This window comes from Centruroides sculpturatus, unplaced genomic scaffold, assembly GCF_000671375.1.
Source record: "Centruroides sculpturatus isolate CEXI.00-Female unplaced genomic scaffold, Cexi_2.0 scaffold120, whole genome shotgun sequence".
Classification (NCBI taxonomy): domain Eukaryota; kingdom Metazoa; phylum Arthropoda; class Arachnida; order Scorpiones; family Buthidae; genus Centruroides; species Centruroides sculpturatus.
The window spans coordinates 907,392-929,183 of NW_019384554.1; the positions used below are offsets into that span (position 1 = coordinate 907,392).

At 21.9% G+C, this 21,792-nt stretch overlaps 1 protein-coding gene across 1 annotated transcript in view; it reads left to right on the forward strand.

Moving 5' to 3' along the window:
* The window catches only part of LOC111623776 (neutral alpha-glucosidase AB-like), a 62,431-nt gene extending 40,949 nt beyond the window's left edge, over positions 1–21,482 (forward strand). Inside the window, exons 14-19 of the mRNA XM_023366479.1 lie at positions 2,508–2,834; positions 2,921–2,995; positions 3,145–3,258; positions 3,338–3,450; positions 20,183–20,286; positions 21,370–21,482. Coding sequence (XP_023222247.1) covers positions 2,508–2,834; positions 2,921–2,995; positions 3,145–3,258; positions 3,338–3,450; positions 20,183–20,286; positions 21,370–21,482 — 846 coding nt within the window. The remainder of the gene's footprint in view (positions 1–2,507; positions 2,835–2,920; positions 2,996–3,144; positions 3,259–3,337; positions 3,451–20,182; positions 20,287–21,369) is intronic.
* The last annotated feature ends 310 nt before the right edge of the window (positions 21,483–21,792 follow it).

Genomic DNA, 21,792 nt, shown 5'->3' on the forward strand with positions numbered 1-21,792 from the left:
AGTATTAGGCTTTTATTGAAAACTAAAATGTAAAACAAGAAATTAGAAATTATAAAGTCTTTTCTTCCATATTTTTCGAACATAATTGTAAAAGGCATCAAACAATGGCTTCTGAACAAGCTTATCAAGTGGACATGGCCACCTGAAACCAAGCATAAAGATTTCTAATTTCAAAATAAGTCTGTCTTGATCGTAAATTGGACAATGATGGATCATATGGTCGACAGTGTCTAGATTTTCTGTAGAGCAAAAGCAAAAGGCAGTTTCTGCCCGGTTATACATCGCCAGGTAGCTTCTAAAATTACCATGCTCAGTAAGTAGTTGAGCAGTAGCAAATGTTAAATCTCTAAGTGGTGATGAGAGTCTGCATTCAACACTAGGAAAATAAAGTCTTGTTATTCTACCAGTTTTACTGCTCAACCATTGTTGATTCCACTTTTGCATAGCATTGTCATGAATATAATTTTTAAGGTTGCTACATGAGAGAGGGATGTGAGTGTAGTCCAAGTCAGTGTCTTTTGCAACTGACTTAGCCTCAAAGTCAGCTTTTTCATTTCCTAGTATGCCAGGAATGGCCAGGAACAAATATAAAAGTTATTTTATTTACAAGATTTTTTATATGGCACTGAATATATGTGATTTTATTGCTGTTGCAATTGAGATTTAATAGTGCTTTTAGGACAGACTGAGAATCACTGTAAATGATGATAGACAAAGATTTGTTTGGTAGTGAAGTGGCCCACTGAACTGCTTGGTAGACAACATCATCTTCAGCTTGATAGATGGAGGTATGTGGGGGGGGTATCTGTACCTTTTAACATATTTTGGGCAAAATATGTCAGCTTGGAGAAAGATACAGACACTTGAGCCGACATGAAGGGGGCTTTTGGACCCATCTGTGTAGATATTAATGTCAGCATGGTTATTCATGGAGGAAGCAGATGACACTGAATGTACAGTACCCTGGGGATAACCTTGTTTACAGGGTGATGATCAGAGATATTAGGGTAATTGCAATGCGGTAGCATATGAACAATTGTAGATAGGAGTAGAGACGTTGTTGAGCCTTGATGTTAGTAGTTCTGATGTAGTTTAGAATCTTTTCTTCAATACCTAGTGGCAAAGGAAGGAGCTCTGCTAGTATCAGAGAGGCATTAGTAGAAACAGTTCTGCAGCACTTTGAAATTCTGATCTTATATATATATATATATATATAGTAAAACCTTGTTTAACGCTGATTCAATATAACATGGTCTGCTTGAAGACTTAAAAAAAGCTCAAAATTTACATTGATTCATATATAATATGGTTATTCCCAAACACGAACCAATCAGCAAAAGGTGTCAATTTGTCGTAGTGCTATACTTTCCTTAAATCTATGTTTGTTTGGTGCAATTTTGAGAAAAATTAACATCATGAATGTCATAGGCAATATCAATTTTGCTTGGCAAAGTCGATATTACTCATATTTCATACTTATGCATTTATAATTTACATAAATAAATGGAACACAAAATTTTATAATTAAAAATTGTGCAAAAATTGTCTTTTAATATTAATATTTAAGATAGACTAAAACATNTTTTTTTTTTTTTTTTTTTTTTTTTTTTTTTTTTTTTTTTTTTTTTTTTTTTTTTTTTTTTTTTTTTTTTTTTTTTTTTTTTTTTTTTTTTTTTTTTTTTTTTTTTTTTTTTTTTTTTTTTTTTTTTTTTTTTTTTTTTTTTTTTTTTTTTTTTTTTTTTTTTTTTTTTTTTTTTTTTTTTTTTTTTTTTTTTTTTTTTTTTTTTTGAAAAAGACAGTTGCAATTTTAATCAAAAATGATAGCAAATATGAGATATATTCACAATATGCCAGTTTCCTTAATAAACCAGATTTTGTGAATTCTTAAAAGTCACAAAATCATTTTTTGGTAGTATGGATTATATGATTAAAGCTAAAGGCTTAACAGGAAACTACTTCACAGCAACATTAACTATTTGTTAAAATCTGTCAACAGACGAACATTAAAATAGTCATAAGTTTAAAAAGTAACTAAATTTAATTCATAAAACTAAAATGCTAGCTGTTAATACATTTCATTTAAAATATAAATCTTATATATATAAATAATATGAAACCTAGTCCATATGCTGGACTAAATATTCTACCTTAATCTTATATATTTATTCCATTTATCTTAAATCTGTCTAGTATATATAGTCATTCAAGTTCAAAGTATCTATAGCCAGAAAGCATCAAATGATATGGGAGTGAATAAAATTTTTTCTTACATTTCGGCCATTGATATGTTATTTGATGGAAATTGAGGGTTACTGTAATAACTTAGAAGTGATCAAAATTTTAGAACTTGGATGTTGATTTCTTAAAATGTATTTTATTTTATAATTTACAACATATTATATTTTATATAATTTTACTTAATTAATATACTATAAAAAACAGGACATGCTATATATTAAGAAAACTATAAACTTTTTATATTACTGAAAGATATTTACTTTTATTAGGCTGGAGCATTTCAACCATTCTTCCGATCACATTCTCATCATGATACAAGAAGAAGAGAGCCATGGTTATTTGATCAAGAAATTAAAATGCTTATAAGAGAAGCTATAAGAAAACGTTACTCTTATCTTCCATTTTGGTATACATTATTTTATCAGAACGAACAAACAGGAATTCCACCAATGAGGCCCATCTGGATGGAATTTCCTAAAGAAAAAGAGACATTTGATTTAGACGATGAATATATGGTGGGCTCGGCATTGCTTGTCCGTCCAGTATTAGACGCTGGCGTTAGCAGTGTAAATGTTTACTTCCCTGGAAAAAATGAGGTTTGTTTTTTTTCTTGTTATTAAAAAGTTTTTATACAAGTTTTTAAACAGTTTACATTTTATTTGTTAAATAAATTTTTTTACAGATATGGTATGACATTGATACATATCAAAAATATGATGGTTCTCAACAATTATCCTTCCCTGTTAGCCTTAGTAAGGTAAATTTTATCAGTTTGTTTCCTAGTGTACATCGAATTTTATGATTAGCATGATATAAATCTTCCAAATTATATGGCTATCACTACTAATATTTGGATATAAGGTGGTAAGAATTTTAAAATTGTTTTTTACTTTTACAAAATAAAAGATTCCAGTATTTCAACGAGGTGGAACTATTATTCCAAAAAAAGAAAGAATACGCAGAAGCTCTTCTCTCTCTCATCAAGATCCTTACACTTTTGTTGTTGCACTTGATAAATCAGTAAGCAAACTAAAATCAGTATTTTTACATAATCAAAAGAACAATTTAATATTTAAATACATATTTATTATTATTTTAGGGTCAGTCAGCAAATGGCACTTTATTTGTTGATGAAGGAGATAGTTTTCATTATAAAGAAGGAGATTATTTATTGCTTTCTCTAAATTTTAACAAAAATGTAATATCATCGAAGTAAGTATTGTGTATTTAAATCTTTATTGGGTGTACAAATGTAGATATGTTATAATAAGTATAATATATAATAATATAATATAACTGTTATCTTGGTCAATAATATAGTTATTTTATGAATTAAATGGACTCTTAGACATTTAAATATATAACAGATTTGGTATACATAAATATGAGAGTGAATCAGAAATTAACTGCAATGTTCTCGTAAACTTTATTACAAATTACTTGTGAAACAAATCTTTACATCATTTTTTTAACACACTAGCTTCTCAACACACTTGCTCCATCTGTACATAAGCTTCTTAATCCTAAAAGAAAAGAAAGTTTCAGGCTGGAGACAAGCCAGATATGCATTGCTTTCTTGCATTTCAGGATCTGAAAGAAAGTGTTGACTTCATATAACACCTTTTAAGAGGGTTGAAAAGATGAAATCTGGGGGATCGAAATCAGGACTGTGAGCTGGATGATCCAAACTTCAGCTTTTGAAGAGTTTCAACCATCCTAATAGTAGTGTAAGGACATATATTGCATGCACTGTCTCACAGCAGGATAACTGTGGTACTGGATCATCTCGCAGTTCATTCCATTGGACTATCATTTTTTCAATACCCTTAAAGATGATTCAAATTTACTTCAGACCATGACATATAAGAATATGTACATACCTGGCTTGTCTCTCAGCCTGAAACTTTTTTTTTTTTTTTTGCTAGGATTCAGATGTTTGTGGGTAAGCATGTATGGTGTGCCATCTATTTCTATGACAAGTTTGTAATTCTAATGCCTTCCTCAAACAAACTCATTGGTTTACAATCTTTATTGAGTCTGATCTGGGTGAAACAAAACTGATGATTCAGTTTTGGGAATTTTTTTATAAACACATTAGCTGCCATCTCATTCATTGGCAAATATTTGATCACTTTATATCCCTGTACAGAAATCCTTATGGTGTCTGATGTGAATGTGCCTCATGTGGTCACAAAATGTTAGCTAGCAACTCCATATATCATGGAGTTGCTGGATTGTTGTGCACCTTGACTGTTGTTGTTAACAATAATACACAACTTTGACATAAACCATGTACCTACAAGGAATCCTCAGTGAATTAGGGAAGCAGGAAGTAAACCAATTCCTAATTCATTGAAGATTTCTTTTAGGTACTGTACATGGTTTATTCTGTGCATTCTGCTTTGATGCTGGACAGAGCAACAGTGTGCTATTTTCATGTTTTCCATGATATAGCTGCTCTGCCCAATTTAAATAGCCATCCAGAATATGAACTATCAGTCATATAATTCTGCAGTCAACATTTAAGAAACCTTTGACTGGTTTTGCATTTTTCTTGAATGTTAGACTATAATTCATAATTCCATACAACTAACATAAGGCCTTCTTGGCTGCTCTCCAGTGTTATAGTTAAAGTGCACTAACTTAACAGAATTGGGTTGTGTGGCTGTAATTAGATACATGAGGGATCCTATAAGCAATTTAAATGGAAATTTCTTCTCTTCTGAAACTTCTTTTGGTTTTGTTAATTTAGTTCCAGCTTCAAAGGTGTTGCTATCAATTTGCAATTTAACATATTATTTATTTCAGTACATTAAGAGGAAAAGTCTTGATAGACATTTGATTTTTGCCCTACAATAACATACTATAAAAACAAATGACACTCCTTAAAACAAAAAGAAACAAATTAAAAAAAAAATAAATAGAAACATGTAACAAATCTTAAAAGATATACAGTGCTTTTTTACATTTAAATTTAAAATCAGTGAGATCAAGATGTAAAAATTCATCAAAATTATTAACATTATATTTATATAATAGCTCTTTAACACAATTCCTTTGTGAATGATGGCTTTCTGATTTATCTCTGCTACAAATAAATTCAATCCCTACATAATAGTTAATGATCCTTCATTAAAAATTTATTTATAATTTTGTTTTTTGATATCTTCAACCCATTTTATGTTATTTGATTCTGTTATTAGGTCATCAACATACATTCCTACCAATATGATGATACTGCTCCTTTTTTAACATCTTGATTTGTGGCATTTAGTTCTAGGAATAATAGTGTGTTGTACAACCTTTTATACCACTGAAAACTGGACTGCTTAAGTTTGTAGGGTGCCTTTTCTAATTCACAAAGATTATCAGAGGTTAAGAGACAGTTAAGCTGTTCTAATGTTTTATCTGCTTTTTTCTGAACTTGTTATCAGATCTCACTAATTTGGTTAGTGAGGGACATTCAGGACATTTAGAATTTTCATGTACATCTGTTTTCTAAGATATCATTTAAGTAGGCTCTTTTCATGTCTAGTTGATATAATATTATTCCTAGTTCTATTTCTTGATTCAGAATTATTCAAATTGAACTTAAGCAGATAATAGACACAAAGGTTTTTTGATGTCCACATCCTTTTCTTTGTATTCCTTTGCTATTGAATAGGCTTTCTTACACTCTGCCATCCTGTCAGGTTTGTATTTATAACACAGAATTGTTTGCAGTTAACAATGTCACAGTTGACAGATAAGTAACATATAGACCATGTTCTGTTATACATTAAAGAAATAAATGCCTGTTTTGATGGTGTCTTTTTATTCATTCTGATTTACATTTTCTGAAGGTTTGTCATCTCAATCATGGAGGATGTATTCTGATGACTGCTTGTCTTATCTATTGTTGTCATTAAGATGTTAATATTTTACTGATAGCATTTTATTTATGAACTTAACATCTTAAGTTATACAGATTTTATTTTCTCCCATTAACCAAACCTGATAGGTCTTACTTTCTTTAGAATAGTTGATCAGAACACAAAATTGTGATTTGGATTCAAATTTATTTTGCTATATGCTTTATTTAGGAAATAAGCTTTATATCTAAATGATCTGAACCAAGAGACTTTCAGCTATCTATTTGACTATGCTATAAAATAAATTACTCATTTTATTTCATTTCTAATGTGGCATGCCACAGCTATAGCTTGCACACAAAATTTCTTGAGAAATATGGAGTCAGTTGAGCATACATCTTGCCAGATTGAGCTAAGTATAATTGATTCTCTCTGCCACACTTCATCTGGAGTATATGAGATGATTAAGGCTGGTTTCCACTAATGATGCACTGATTAATTAGTAGACAATTGGAAATTGGCTACTTGGCAAAACAAATTATTAATTATCATGTATTAATAGTAATCATTACTTTTTGTTAAATTTAAATCTCTGACAAAGAATTTATCAGATAGTTCTATCAACAATTTGATAAATGAAACATTTTCTATTTGGCAAATTTCATGTTTAAGTAGGAGTACAAAAATTTCCTAATAAATTAATGTGTAATCTTTAATTATGGATTATTTATTAATAAATAGATATTCAGGAATAAAGTTTGGGAATTCTACATTTTTTCAGAGAAATGCCCCCTCATAGAAACTACAAGGGACAACCTCCCCTTGCCAGTTTTTGCTATTATGTTGTTAATTACAATAACTTGCAAGTTGTTTATTTTTGATGATCTGTAAAGAATACCAAAATGTTAAAATTTAAAAATTATATTGTTAATATACAAGGAGCTTGGCCTTAGTATAATATAAATTGGAATTTTTAAAATGTTATATTCCCAATCCCTTCACAATCATCCTTTACATTCTGTCTAAGGAGAGGTGTCAGTGAACTAGTCTAAAAATTAAGTGCAAAAAATAAAAAATAAATAAATAAATGCAGTTTAAATTGTACTATTTAAGGTTTTTCAATTTTCGTTCTAATAAATTTTAATTTTGTAATTTTTTTCCACTTCGATAATTTTATAAACTTTGTAGAATTTAAGTAACATTTTAATAAATTTATACTTTTGTAACAGATTACACTATTGTCAATAAAGAGGTGAGTGCTGATGTTCTATTGTTTTCTTTGTTAATCAAATTTTCTTCAATCCTTGCATTTTAATTTGAATCTGATATGTATAAAATAGTTATACATATTGTTATATAAGTATTTGCTGATCATTCTGTAAACAGATTAATGTATTTTGCTAATGACAGAAAGAGTATTAGGAGGAGAGAGATTAAAAAACAAATGGCAAGAAGTCACATGACTTAATTTCTCACTTTCTATTGCCTGATTAATAATTTTATGTTTCTTCTCTGGAACATGTATTTGCAGGCTTAGAGAATTTTCCTAATTATATATATATATATATATACATATACANACTGGAATAATAATTATTATGAATTAAATTCTGATCTTAAATTATGTTGAATAAAAGTAAAAAAAAAATTGTTTAAAAGACAATTTATTTCTCCAGAATCAAAGATACTCATTTTGCATTGTCTTGAAAAAGAAGAAAATGTATCAGATATTGTCAAAAATTTAAATTTAACTAACAAACCAGATCATAAAAGAAAATTAACAGAAAATTAGAACTGTTGTTACTGCAGGATCTTTTATTTTGCAAATTTGGCATATTTTTATTAGCTTTTGGAGTGCAATTTCTCTCTTTTTCTATTGAGATTTGCATTCCCTTCAGGATGAAGAACAAAGCCAAGGACATAACATTATCTGTAATCACAATAAGCAGCATTCACTGTATTGAATTAAAATGTGTTAAGAACTATATGTAAATTATAATAAATACAATAATATACAATTTTAATCTGACAATACATGTCTTGATAACACTGTTTATTGGAGTTATTCTTAAATAGTAATCATCTTAATTTAAATTTTTAATATTAGGTATTTCACATGGGATCCATATAATTTTCCCACACCTGAAATAATGCTTAATAATATCACTGCTAAAGGAAGGAAAATGGTGACATTAGTTGATCCTCATATTAAACGAGACAGTGGTTACTATGTGCATAAAGAAGCGAGTGATTATGGTTATTATGTAAAAAATAAAGATGGTAATGACTATGAAGGTTGGTGTTGGCCAGGTTCTTCTGGATATTTAGATTTTTTAAATCCAATTGTTAGAGACTGGTGGGCCGAAAAATATTTATTAGAACAATATAAAGGCTCTACTCTATCATTATATACTTGGAATGACATGAATGAGCCATCTGTATTTAGTGAGCCAGAGATTACCATGCCAAAAGATTGTAAACACTTCGGTGGCTGGGAACATCGTGATGTCCATAATATTTATGGTATGTTAATGGTGATGGGTACATATAAAGGACATCTAATGAGGTCCAAAGGACAACAAAGACCATTCATATTATCAAGGTCATTTTTTGCTGGATCGCAAAGATTTGGTTAGTGATTTTAATTCAAAACAGAATTTATTAATTAAAAATAATTCAAATGGTAATTTAAAAATTTTTAACATTGTATTTTTTTCCCTTAAAGGTGCTGTATGGACAGGTGATAATGATGCAGATTGGGGTCATCTACGTATTACAGTTCCTATGCTTTTATCTTTGAGTATAACCGGTATGTCTTTCTGTGGAGCTGACGTTGGTGGATTTTACAGAAATCCTTCTGCAGAATTGACATTACGATGGTATCAGGTTAGTGATGTAAAGCTGATCTTAAGTAGTTACAAATATACAGTTAAAATGCATATATATATATATATATATAGTAAAACCTTGTTTAACGCTGATTCAATATAACATGGTCTGCTTGAAGACTTAAAAAAAGCTCAAAATTTACATTGATTCATATATAATATGGTTATTCCCAAACACGAACCAATCAGCAAAAGGTGTCAATTTGTCGTAGTGCTATACTTTCCTTAAATCTATGTTTGTTTGGTGCAATTTTGAGAAAAATTAACATCATGAATGTCATAGGCAATATCAATTTTGCTTGGCAAAGTCGATATTACTCATATTTCATACTTATGCATTTATAATTTACATAAATAAATGGAACACAAAATTTTATAATTAAAAATTGTGCAAAAATTGTCTTTTAATATTAATATTTAAGATAGACTAAAACATGTATGAACACATAACATTAAATTTGACAAATTAACATTTTTTTTTTTTTTTTTTTTTTTTTTTTTTTTTTTTTTTTTTTTTTTTTTTTTTTTTTTTTTTTTTTTTTTTTTTTTTTTTTTTTTTTTTTTTTTTTTTTTTTTTTTTTTTTTTTTTTTTTTTTTTTTTTTTTTTTTTTTTTTTTTTTTTTTTTTTTTTTTTTTTTTTTTTTTTTTTTTTTTTTTTTTTTTTTTTTTTTTTTTTTTTTTTTTTTTTTTTTTTTTTTTTTTTTTTTTTTTTTTTTTTTTTTTTTTTTTTTTTTTTTTTTTTTTTTTTTTTTTTTTTTTTTTTTTTTTTTTTTTTTTTTTTTTTTTTTTTTTTTTTTTTTTTTTTTTTTTTTTTTTTTTTTTTTTTTTTTTTTTTTTTTTTTTTTTTTTTTTTTTTTTTTTTTTTTTTTTTTTTTTTTTTTTTTTTTTTTTTTTTTTTTTTTTTTTTTTTTTTTTTTTTTTTTTTTTTTTTTTTTTTTTTTTTTTTTTTTTTTTTTTTTTTTTTTTTTTTTTTTTTTTTTTTTTTTTTTTTTTTTTTTTTTTTTTTTTTTTTTTTTTTTTTTTTTTTTTTTTTTTTTTTTTTTTTTTTTTTTTTTTTTTTTTTTTTTTTTTTTTTTTTTTTTTTTTTTTTTTTTTTTTTTTTTTTTTTTTTTTTTTTTTTTTTTTTTTTTTTTTTTTTTTTTTTTTTTTTTTTTTTTTTTTTTTTTTTTTTTTTTTTTTTTTTTTTTTTTTTTTTTTTTTTTTTTTTTTTTTTTTTTTTTTTTTTTTTTTTTTTTTTTTTTTTTTTTTTTTTTTTTTTTTTTTTTTTTTTTTTTTTTTTTTTTTTTTTTTTTTTTTTTTTTTTTTTTTTTTTTTTTTTTTTTTTTTTTTTTTTTTTTTTTTTTTTTTTTTTTTTTTTTTTTTTTTTTTTTTTTTTTTTTTTTTTTTTTTTTTTTTTTTTTTTTTTTTTTTTTTTTTTTTTTTTTTTTTTTTTTTTTTTTTTTTTTTTTTTTTTTTTTTTTTTTTTTTTTTTTTTTTTTTTTTTTTTTTTTTTTTTTTTTTTTTTTTTTTTTTTTTTTTTTTTTTTTTTTTTTTTTTTTTTTTTTTTTTTTTTTTTTTTTTTTTTTTTTTTTTTTTTTTTTTTTTTTTTTTTTTTTTTTTTTTTTTTTTTTTTTTTTTTTTTTTTTTTTTTTTTTTTTTTTTTTTTTTTTTTTTTTTTTTTTTTTTTTTTTTTTTTTTTTTTTTTTTTTTTTTTTTTTTTTTTTTTTTTTTTTTTTTTTTTTTTTTTTTTTTTTTTTTTTTTTTTTTTTTTTTTTTTTTTTTTTTTTTTTTTTTTTTTTTTTTTTTTTTTTTTTTTTTTTTTTTTTTTTTTTTTTTTTTTTTTTTTTTTTTTTTTTTTTTTTTTTTTTTTTTTTTTTTTTTTTTTTTTTTTTTTTTTTTTTTTTTTTTTTTTTTTTTTTTTTTTTTTTTTTTTTTTTTTTTTTTTTTTTTTTTTTTTTTTTTTTTTTTTTTTTTTTTTTTTTTTTTTTTTTTTTTTTTTTTTTTTTTTTTTTTTTTTTTTTTTTTTTTTTTTTTTTTTTTTTTTTTTTTTTTTTTTTTTTTTTTTTTTTTTTTTTTTTTTTTTTTTTTTTTTTTTTTTTTTTTTTTTTTTTTTTTTTTTTTTTTTTTTTTTTTTTTTTTTTTTTTTTTTTTTTTTTTTTTTTTTTTTTTTTTTTTTTTTTTTTTTTTTTTTTTTTTTTTTTTTTTTTTTTTTTTTTTTTTTTTTTTTTTTTTTTTTTTTTTTTTTTTTTTTTTTTTTTTTTTTTTTTTTTTTTTTTTTTTTTTTTTTTTTTTTTTTTTTTTTTTTTTTTTTTTTTTTTTTTTTTTTTTTTTTTTTTTTTTTTTTTTTTTTTTTTTTTTTTTTTTTTTTTTTTTTTTTTTTTTTTTTTTTTTTTTTTTTTTTTTTTTTTTTTTTTTTTTTTTTTTTTTTTTTTTTTTTTTTTTTTTTTTTTTTTTTTTTTTTTTTTTTTTTTTTTTTTTTTTTTTTTTTTTTTTTTTTTTTTTTTTTTTTTTTTTTTTTTTTTTTTTTTTTTTTTTTTTTTTTTTTTTTTTTTTTTTTTTTTTTTTTTTTTTTTTTTTTTTTTTTTTTTTTTTTTTTTTTTTTTTTTTTTTTTTTTTTTTTTTTTTTTTTTTTTTTTTTTTTTTTTTTTTTTTTTTTTTTTTTTTTTTTTTTTTTTTTTTTTTTTTTTTTTTTTTTTTTTTTTTTTTTTTTTTTTTTTTTTTTTTTTTTTTTTTTTTTTTTTTTTTTTTTTTTTTTTTTTTTTTTTTTTTTTTTTTTTTTTTTTTTTTTTTTTTTTTTTTTTTTTTTTTTTTTTTTTTTTTTTTTTTTTTTTTTTTTTTTTTTTTTTTTTTTTTTTTTTTTTTTTTTTTTTTTTTTTTTTTTTTTTTTTTTTTTTTTTTTTTTTTTTTTTTTTTTTTTTTTTTTTTTTTTTTTTTTTTTTTTTTTTTTTTTTTTTTTTTTTTTTTTTTTTTTTTTTTTTTTTTTTTTTTTTTTTTTTTTTTTTTTTTTTTTTTTTTTTTTTTTTTTTTTTTTTTTTTTTTTTTTTTTTTTTTTTTTTTTTTTTTTTTTTTTTTTTTTTTTTTTTTTTTTTTTTTTTTTTTTTTTTTTTTTTTTTTTTTTTTTTTTTTTTTTTTTTTTTTTTTTTTTTTTTTTTTTTTTTTTTTTTTTTTTTTTTTTTTTTTTTTTTTTTTTTTTTTTTTTTTTTTTTTTTTTTTTTTTTTTTTTTTTTTTTTTTTTTTTTTTTTTTTTTTTTTTTTTTTTTTTTTTTTTTTTTTTTTTTTTTTTTTTTTTTTTTTTTTTTTTTTTTTTTTTTTTTTTTTTTTTTTTTTTTTTTTTTTTTTTTTTTTTTTTTTTTTTTTTTTTTTTTTTTTTTTTTTTTTTTTTTTTTTTTTTTTTTTTTTTTTTTTTTTTTTTTTTTTTTTTTTTTTTTTTTTTTTTTTTTTTTTTTTTTTTTTTTTTTTTTTTTTTTTTTTTTTTTTTTTTTTTTTTTTTTTTTTTTTTTTTTTTTTTTTTTTTTTTTTTTTTTTTTTTTTTTTTTTTTTTTTTTTTTTTTTTTTTTTTTTTTTTTTTTTTTTTTTTTTTTTTTTTTTTTTTTTTTTTTTTTTTTTTTTTTTTTTTTTTTTTTTTTTTTTTTTTTTTTTTTTTTTTTTTTTTTTTTTTTTTTTTTTTTTTTTTTTTTTTTTTTTTTTTTTTTTTTTTTTTTTTTTTTTTTTTTTTTTTTTTTTTTTTTTTTTTTTTTTTTTTTTTTTTTTTTTTTTTTTTTTTTTTTTTTTTTTTTTTTTTTTTTTTTTTTTTTTTTTTTTTTTTTTTTTTTTTTTTTTTTTTTTTTTTTTTTTTTTTTTTTTTTTTTTTTTTTTTTTTTTTTTTTTTTTTTTTTTTTTTTTTTTTTTTTTTTTTTTTTTTTTTTTTTTTTTTTTTTTTTTTTTTTTTTTTTTTTTTTTTTTTTTTTTTTTTTTTTTTTTTTTTTTTTTTTTTTTTTTTTTTTTTTTTTTTTTTTTTTTTTTTTTTTTTTTTTTTTTTTTTTTTTTTTTTTTTTTTTTTTTTTTTTTTTTTTTTTTTTTTTTTTTTTTTTTTTTTTTTTTTTTTTTTTTTTTTTTTTTTTTTTTTTTTTTTTTTTTTTTTTTTTTTTTTTTTTTTTTTTTTTTTTTTTTTTTTTTTTTTTTTTTTTTTTTTTTTTTTTTTTTTTTTTTTTTTTTTTTTTTTTTTTTTTTTTTTTTTTTTTTTTTTTTTTTTTTTTTTTTTTTTTTTTTTTTTTTTTTTTTTTTTTTTTTTTTTTTTTTTTTTTTTTTTTTTTTTTTTTTTTTTTTTTTTTTTTTTTTTTTTTTTTTTTTTTTTTTTTTTTTTTTTTTTTTTTTTTTTTTTTTTTTTTTTTTTTTTTTTTTTTTTTTTTTTTTTTTTTTTTTTTTTTTTTTTTTTTTTTTTTTTTTTTTTTTTTTTTTTTTTTTTTTTTTTTTTTTTTTTTTTTTTTTTTTTTTTTTTTTTTTTTTTTTTTTTTTTTTTTTTTTTTTTTTTTTTTTTTTTTTTTTTTTTTTTTTTTTTTTTTTTTTTTTTTTTTTTTTTTTTTTTTTTTTTTTTTTTTTTTTTTTTTTTTTTTTTTTTTTTTTTTTTTTTTTTTTTTTTTTTTTTTTTTTTTTTTTTTTTTTTTTTTTTTTTTTTTTTTTTTTTTTTTTTTTTTTTTTTTTTTTTTTTTTTTTTTTTTTTTTTTTTTTTTTTTTTTTTTTTTTTTTTTTTTTTTTTTTTTTTTTTTTTTTTTTTTTTTTTTTTTTTTTTTTTTTTTTTTTTTTTTTTTTTTTTTTTTTTTTTTTTTTTTTTTTTTTTTTTTTTTTTTTTTTTTTTTTTTTTTTTTTTTTTTTTTTTTTTTTTTTTTTTTTTTTTTTTTTTTTTTTTTTTTTTTTTTTTTTTTTTTTTTTTTTTTTTTTTTTTTTTTTTTTTTTTTTTTTTTTTTTTTTTTTTTTTTTTTTTTTTTTTTTTTTTTTTTTTTTTTTTTTTTTTTTTTTTTTTTTTTTTTTTTTTTTTTTTTTTTTTTTTTTTTTTTTTTTTTTTTTTTTTTTTTTTTTTTTTTTTTTTTTTTTTTTTTTTTTTTTTTTTTTTTTTTTTTTTTTTTTTTTTTTTTTTTTTTTTTTTTTTTTTTTTTTTTTTTTTTTTTTTTTTTTTTTTTTTTTTTTTTTTTTTTTTTTTTTTTTTTTTTTTTTTTTTTTTTTTTTTTTTTTTTTTTTTTTTTTTTTTTTTTTTTTTTTTTTTTTTTTTTTTTTTTTTTTTTTTTTTTTTTTTTTTTTTTTTTTTTTTTTTTTTTTTTTTTTTTTTTTTTTTTTTTTTTTTTTTTTTTTTTTTTTTTTTTTTTTTTTTTTTTTTTTTTTTTTTTTTTTTTTTTTTTTTTTTTTTTTTTTTTTTTTTTTTTTTTTTTTTTTTTTTTTTTTTTTTTTTTTTTTTTTTTTTTTTTTTTTTTTTTTTTTTTTTTTTTTTTTTTTTTTTTTTTTTTTTTTTTTTTTTTTTTTTTTTTTTTTTTTTTTTTTTTTTTTTTTTTTTTTTTTTTTTTTTTTTTTTTTTTTTTTTTTTTTTTTTTTTTTTTTTTTTTTTTTTTTTTTTTTTTTTTTTTTTTTTTTTTTTTTTTTTTTTTTTTTTTTTTTTTTTTTTTTTTTTTTTTTTTTTTTTTTTTTTTTTTTTTTTTTTTTTTTTTTTTTTTTTTTTTTTTTTTTTTTTTTTTTTTTTTTTTTTTTTTTTTTTTTTTTTTTTTTTTTTTTTTTTTTTTTTTTTTTTTTTTTTTTTTTTTTTTTTTTTTTTTTTTTTTTTTTTTTTTTTTTTTTTTTTTTTTTTTTTTTTTTTTTTTTTTTTTTTTTTTTTTTTTTTTTTTTTTTTTTTTTTTTTTTTTTTNGAGAATTTTCCAGCAGATATATATATATATATACATATAATTTAGTTAATTATTTAATTAATTAGCTGATTTTTAAATGCTGATTAATTGGTAATCAGATCATCAGTCAAAATGCTTGTTGGTGCATCACTAGTTTCCACATCACCAGAAACAGAAATAGTAAACTGATGTTACTTCCTGTTCAGAAGTTGCCATTTACCAAAATACAGTTGAAGTATTTTCTACTTTTTTCTGTCAAGTTTTGACCAGTAGAAAAGAATGGTTATGACATAGTAGTGATATTTTGCGTCTTGTATTAATGGATAATGACAGACTAATTGAAAAAAGTGTGGCAAAGTAAATAATTAGAATTGTTTTTAAAAGTCGTCAGGAGGTATTCTTTCTTCTATAATAAAATTGACATTTCTATATTGTTTATCTTAATTTGAAACTATATACCACAGTCGACTTAATTCTGCTTACAATATTCTGGTATTTTGGAAATAGAACTAAACAGAAAATGAAGGGGGACAGAATATAGTTATTTTTTAATTTCTGTTTTCTGTTTAATTTCGAATTTAGCTTTTAATCTTGAAAATTGTGGAAGCTTGAAAATTTATAAGAAATAAATTTGCTATTGTTATCAGATTGAAAACTTTTTATTCTCTGTCCAGTTTGATTTTTGACTAAATTCTTCTATTTCCTAAAATCTTCTAAAACTTCATTTCTTACTTTTCAGAAATGCATCTCTGCCATCTGGATTTGTCATCTGTGAAAGTAACAAAATATTTGGCTTCTCTTATTGAGCAAAACTTCATAAAACCACATGTATCTGAATGAATTGTTTCTATTTCCATTTGCTTTTTGTCTTAGGAATTATTTGTCATCTTTCTCAGAGTAATTTTATTGAACATAATTTACAGACTCTCTTAAAATTATAATGTAAGCTACCTTCATTTTTATGAAATTTATTTTGAATTGAAATCCCTCATCACTTGCTTTCGATCTTAGTATATATGTAAAGTGCCTGTAAATTACATATTTTACATAAACACTGACAGTTTGTATAAACTACAATCTAAACATTTTATTTAGTCATTTCATAGAAATTGTTTAATATGAATCCACAAGTTAATGTATTTTGTAAATTTATGTGGAGTGATTTTATAACTAATAATCATTTTTCCAATGTTTGTTGAAACTTGGTAATAAATCACTACTTTTATGTTAAATATATGTAATTATTGGTCAGATATTAATCTTTTAGGTCTGATATCAATTCTCAAGAACAAGCTACTATCTTATATTGTCCATTAAAAAAAATAAAAAAATGAGGATTGGGCAGTTGTTCAACTAAAAACATTAATTTCAATCTATAAATTCTGTCGTTTGTAGCAACTTATATGTAGCTTATAATAATGCTATTGCTTTCATATACAGTTTATACTGAGATGGGAAAGAAGATTTTGATTTGAAATAAAGGTACACAGACAGATGGGATGGAAAAAATATTAGAAAAATTATGCAGATAGCATGGCAATTTGAATAGGGTTTTTTTAATAATCCACTAAGTATTTTGGACATTATTATTAATATAATTTTAATACAGTAGTACCTTGATACTCAAACTGCTGCAAACTCAAATGCATGTTCAGAGAAAAAATTACTTGGTACTCTATTGAACAAACACAACTTGCTGGAAAAAATTTTAAGTTAATAACAAATATTTTTATTTTAGCTTTAATTTTGTCATCCATAAAAGGTTTTCATGATAAAAATGATAACTAATTTAAAAATAAAATGAAACCCTAGAGTTGTCTAACTTTATAAGACGAAACTTACACTCAATCCAGTTTGATTTTTTCACGTAATGCATGCAGACTCATTTTGCAACCATTTCAAGTGGATGAAGTGTTTCAACAGTACATGTCTGTGTGACACATTAAGATTTGCTGCAAGTTCATAAGTTGTTTGTCAATTTTTAACAATTTCTTTTTGCAATTTTTCTTCATTACAGCTTTTCACTGCCTTCCTGTTATGTAACCTTTAGTTCAAAATTTCCAGAATGAAACTTTTAAAATCACATTTGGCATGTTCAAAGTTTAGTTGCATTGTCCCCATTCACATTATGAATATTTTTTTTTTTATGGTTTGTATGGTGTCATATCCTTTCTGAAACTCAAAAAACCATAATATACTATATATGCATTTTATCTATAGACATTTCTATTTTATTTTACTCAAAAAAAAAAGAACTTGAAGTAAAAAAGTTCAAAATGAGCTTTTAAACATCTCATATTAGTAATAATGTGTTCACAACTGTTATAGTTTAAATACACATCTGTGTTAAGTAATGACAACTGTTAAAAGTAGGCAAAAACTGTCTGTTCAACCCATAAAATTAAGAGGCATATTCTGTTACTCTGTATTGTTTGTGGATATTTTTTGGTTTTTTATGATTTAGGCTTATAAACTTCATGTTAAATTTGTGTCGAATTCTAGTTAAATTGGTTTTCTGAATGCATTTTTGGGGAGGTCTGGAATGGATTAAACTGATTTACATTATTACTAATGGGAAAAATTCATTCAGTACTCGCCTTTTGGAACAAATTGAATTTCGAAGTACTGCTGTAATATTTTTTTGAAATACCTCATTATATTGTTTAAGATTATTTCATCTGAAAATGAAGATGGCTAAGACACACTCTACATCATGCCAGTCAGAAAGTTCTATCATAAATTGAGGAGGATGTGGAGATTTTTTTTACCAGATACTTCTCAATTTATAAATGAATTTTAAAGAGAGGAGAGAGCCATACTGAAGACATACCATATTTATTTAGTGGATTCTTATTTGTCTCTCTTGAATTCAAATGATTTCTATGAATTTAATAGATATTAATAGACATTTTGGATTATTTGTCATCAACCAATACAAAACAGATTGTATAGGGATTACTTTTTTTTCAACCTCCACTGACCCAGAATAAAAAAAAAAAGAATGGAGAACTAAACCACTTTATTTGTAGAAAGTAGTACCTATTTTTCTACATAATTGCCTTGTCGATTCAGGCAGACATCATACCGTGACACCAGCTTTTGTATACCCATGTCAAAGAATGTTGCCTGCATCAGGCCATTCAGCCAACCTTTAACACTGTCAGCCAGCAGTATACAGTGTGGACCTTGAAATTTGAGGAAACTCCTCACTGAGCTCAGAAATCGTGAACTGATGCCTTTCTTGCACCTTGATCCACTTTGTCCACCAAATTGTCAGCCATCACATACTTTCTCCCTTGACCACCCTCATCATGAACATTGTTACATCCTTGTTTGAATTTCCTGCACCATTTACGCCACACACATCTGTAGCTCATGAGGTTCTCATCATACACATTATACATCCTTCAATGAATTTCACTTCCATTCAGCCCTTCGACCTGTAGAAATAGAATTACTGCTTGTACTTCTATTTCTACAATTTCTATCCAGTTGGTGGGAGACTGGATTGGCAGCATCATGTTTATGTGTTTACTGCAGAGTAGCAAATGTCTAAAATAGCTTGGCACAATTCTAAGTGGTGAGGGAATATACTACTCACTAGGTCACATGTCCTTGTCCCTGTCCCTAGGTCACATGTCCTTGTCCCTGTCTCATATGCTTCTTCCAATTTTTTTCATGCATTATTGGAGGTTGAAAAAAATAACCCTTGTATTAACTATATAAAAACTTTATATGGCAAGAAGGGAGATTCATATGATGATGTGTTTGTTTGTTTAGTACACTGTGTTCCATGTAAAATCAACCTCCAGCACTCACTGGAAACAATACAAATGAAACTTACTGAAGGTTGGAAAGTGGTGTCATTATGCATCTATACAGCTTTGTTTATGTGTAACTAATGTTCAAACTGACCTTATATAAAATATGCTTCAGTGCTTTTGCGATACTTTCCTGAACTTTGCATATAGTTCTGGGATTGATATAGCCTTTCCTCTTTAAATATTGCCTATAAAACTTACATCACATAATGTTTCATATTCAATTGGGCTGATTTAAAATTGGACACCCTGTATAACAGTACTTGTAAATTTTATTACAGTATTATAAAAGATACTTATTTTTAGATTTAGGAAAAGACTATTAACCTCTGTGGAAAAAAATTTCATTAAACATTTGATTTGTTTTATTTGTATAAAATAATTATGCTGTTATCTATTGGAAACTTATAACTGGTAAATTTGAACTTATTAGATCTTAATATGTCTGAAAAAATATCTAAGTTATTTGAATTTGTAATTCTCAACTAACAATAGCGTCTTACTACAGTAGAATCTTGTTATAACAGATTGCAGAATAATGGATTTTTTTTCTCCAGATTTTGCCAAATTAATGTAATTTTATCTGTTTTTAGCAGATTCATAACTCTGGATTTTTTCTAGCTCCATCTTCAGTAAACATCGTATTTTTTTCAATTTTTAATTAATAATTACATGTTTCTGGATAGCGAATTCAAAAAAATACATTGCACACTGTGTAAACTAAGCACATAATCATCACAGTTCTCGCTGCTAACATTGCAGTCATTCATCAGTGTCCTCCTGTAGCACATTTATTAGTGGAAGGAAACTGCTTCTTCCAGATATGCATGTGTGTGTGCAACAAAGGTGTACCTCACCTTTATTGCAGAGACGTGTTCAGGAATATTGTACCTTGGAATCATGCTCGCATAACAGTAACATTTCATATTGCTGATACCACTGAAAGAAGCCCAGAAAAATCTTGTCAATGCAGTATCATCAAAGCAAACCAAGATAGACGAGTTTTTTTTAAACAAATTTTGAAGTACTAATGATTATACATATTTTGCTGCTTTTTGGCTTATAATGTGTACAGTTTCTGTCAGCTTTGTTATGACATAATATACGATCTTATAATATGTGTTTGTATAAAATAAAGGAAAGAAATCTCAAGAAACCGAATAATTTTGAATACAGGTGTTTTCTTCTGTAGGGGTTTAAAAAATAAAATTTTTTTCCAATAACAGATATTTTCCTGGGATTGCAAGGAATCCATTGTTCACGACATAACATATTTTTGGAACAACCGATAATTTTCAGCGCTTCTAGCAATCCGTTAAAACAAGATTCTACTGTAGTTACAGCTGTTATACTAATGAGTAATGACTCATTATACTACTGCCTGATACACTTTAGCATAAAATACGCTCTTAGACAAATAACTAATTTAAATATAATTTTCTCCTTATCCAGACAGTATAATTTATATATTTTTGTATAATTTGATTTCTAACAATAATTGATTATAAATATCTAAAGAATGAATTGTGTTAAATTAATATTTACTTATTAATTAGATTAACAGAAGGACCAGGAAAATTCCAAACTAAAGCCTGGCTTGAGAGAATTGTAATAATTGGAGTTACGTCATCTCCTAAAAGTATTCATATAGATACTAAAGGTAAGTTTTGTATTTTAATTCTAAAATATAATTTTCGATGAAATGTAAAAATATTTTTCAATAATAATTTATGAGAAATAAACATTATTAAAAACATTTAAAAATTGATAAAAAAACTGCCATTTATAAAATAATACTTCACCAAACATTTATTTGCTCAGATTGGCTTGTTTGATGTCATTTAAATATGAGTTTTCCACTTTGCTGTACAAGGAATCTGGCTGAGTAAAGTCTGAAATTCCTAATTACTGGGGAGTACAGTCTGAATGATTTACTATTATTAATCTGCAAATGTAACAATAATTGCCATATATTAATAGTACTTATTCAATATTTTCTCATCAAATTTTCCATTTATAATTATGTAATAAAATTTCAATCCATAGAAACTAAAATATAAATTTTCTAAATTGATATTATTATCTTTGTCACTGGTATCCCTTGATTAACATGGTTAATTAACTTTCAGTAGTACCATGGATACTAAAATCTCATTAATCGAAGACAGAGGTACTCAATTGAATAATCACCACCCGCTAGAACAAATTTTTGGTTAATAACAAATATTTTTATTTAAAAAAAAAATGAAAATAGCAAATTCATCAACACCTTATTTTCCCAGAAAAACATATCTATGTTTAGTAAAGACATTTATTAAAGCTGCATTAATTAAAACGTATGACGTGTATATGAAGGGATTGCTGCGATTATTTTCGCACGTTAATCAAATCCCACATTAATTAAGCAAAGGTTACCTGTATTTGTCAATTTAATAAATATATAACAAATAATATTTTAAATTATATTCTGATACATTTGAATTTATATTGAATTGCATTTAAATCTATTTTTAAGAACTAATTTCTGTAGCAAAATATTAGTTATTATCCTCCAGTTCTTTCAAATATTTGGAATTAACAGGAAAGAAACTCTTGATTTATACTACTCAGCATGAAAATTTAGGAAAAAATTGAGCTTGTTTCCAAACAAATATAACTTTTTGATTATTAAAATAATTTATGAAAGAAATAATTAAAATAAATATCTTAATTAATTAAATTATGCATATAACTTTTATTTCAGATGGAGATTCCAGAGATCTACAATTTACTTACAATAGCGAAACAAAAGTTTTAGTGATACGCAGACCAGCAGTCAACATAGCACAAGAATGGAAAATTACAATTAAATCTTAATTTAAGCAACTCATTAAAGAAACACAAATGCCGATCGGGCCATTATTCGTTTACTTGGGGGAACTAACTTCATTAAGTTTCGTCGGCATTACTCCGTTTCATTTTAGCTCGGCACTCCGGCGACTAGTGTTCCGTTTACTTTTTGTTTTTTTACAAGAAAACTGCTCCAAAAGACATTCCATTTGTCTGATCCTTCTTTGTGATTGTGTTATTGAAATAAATACATCTTTACTTGTTAATCGTACGTATATTGATTCGGCAGAGAAAATCAATACTTTCTACTTAAAATAAACAATAAAATTATCTAGGA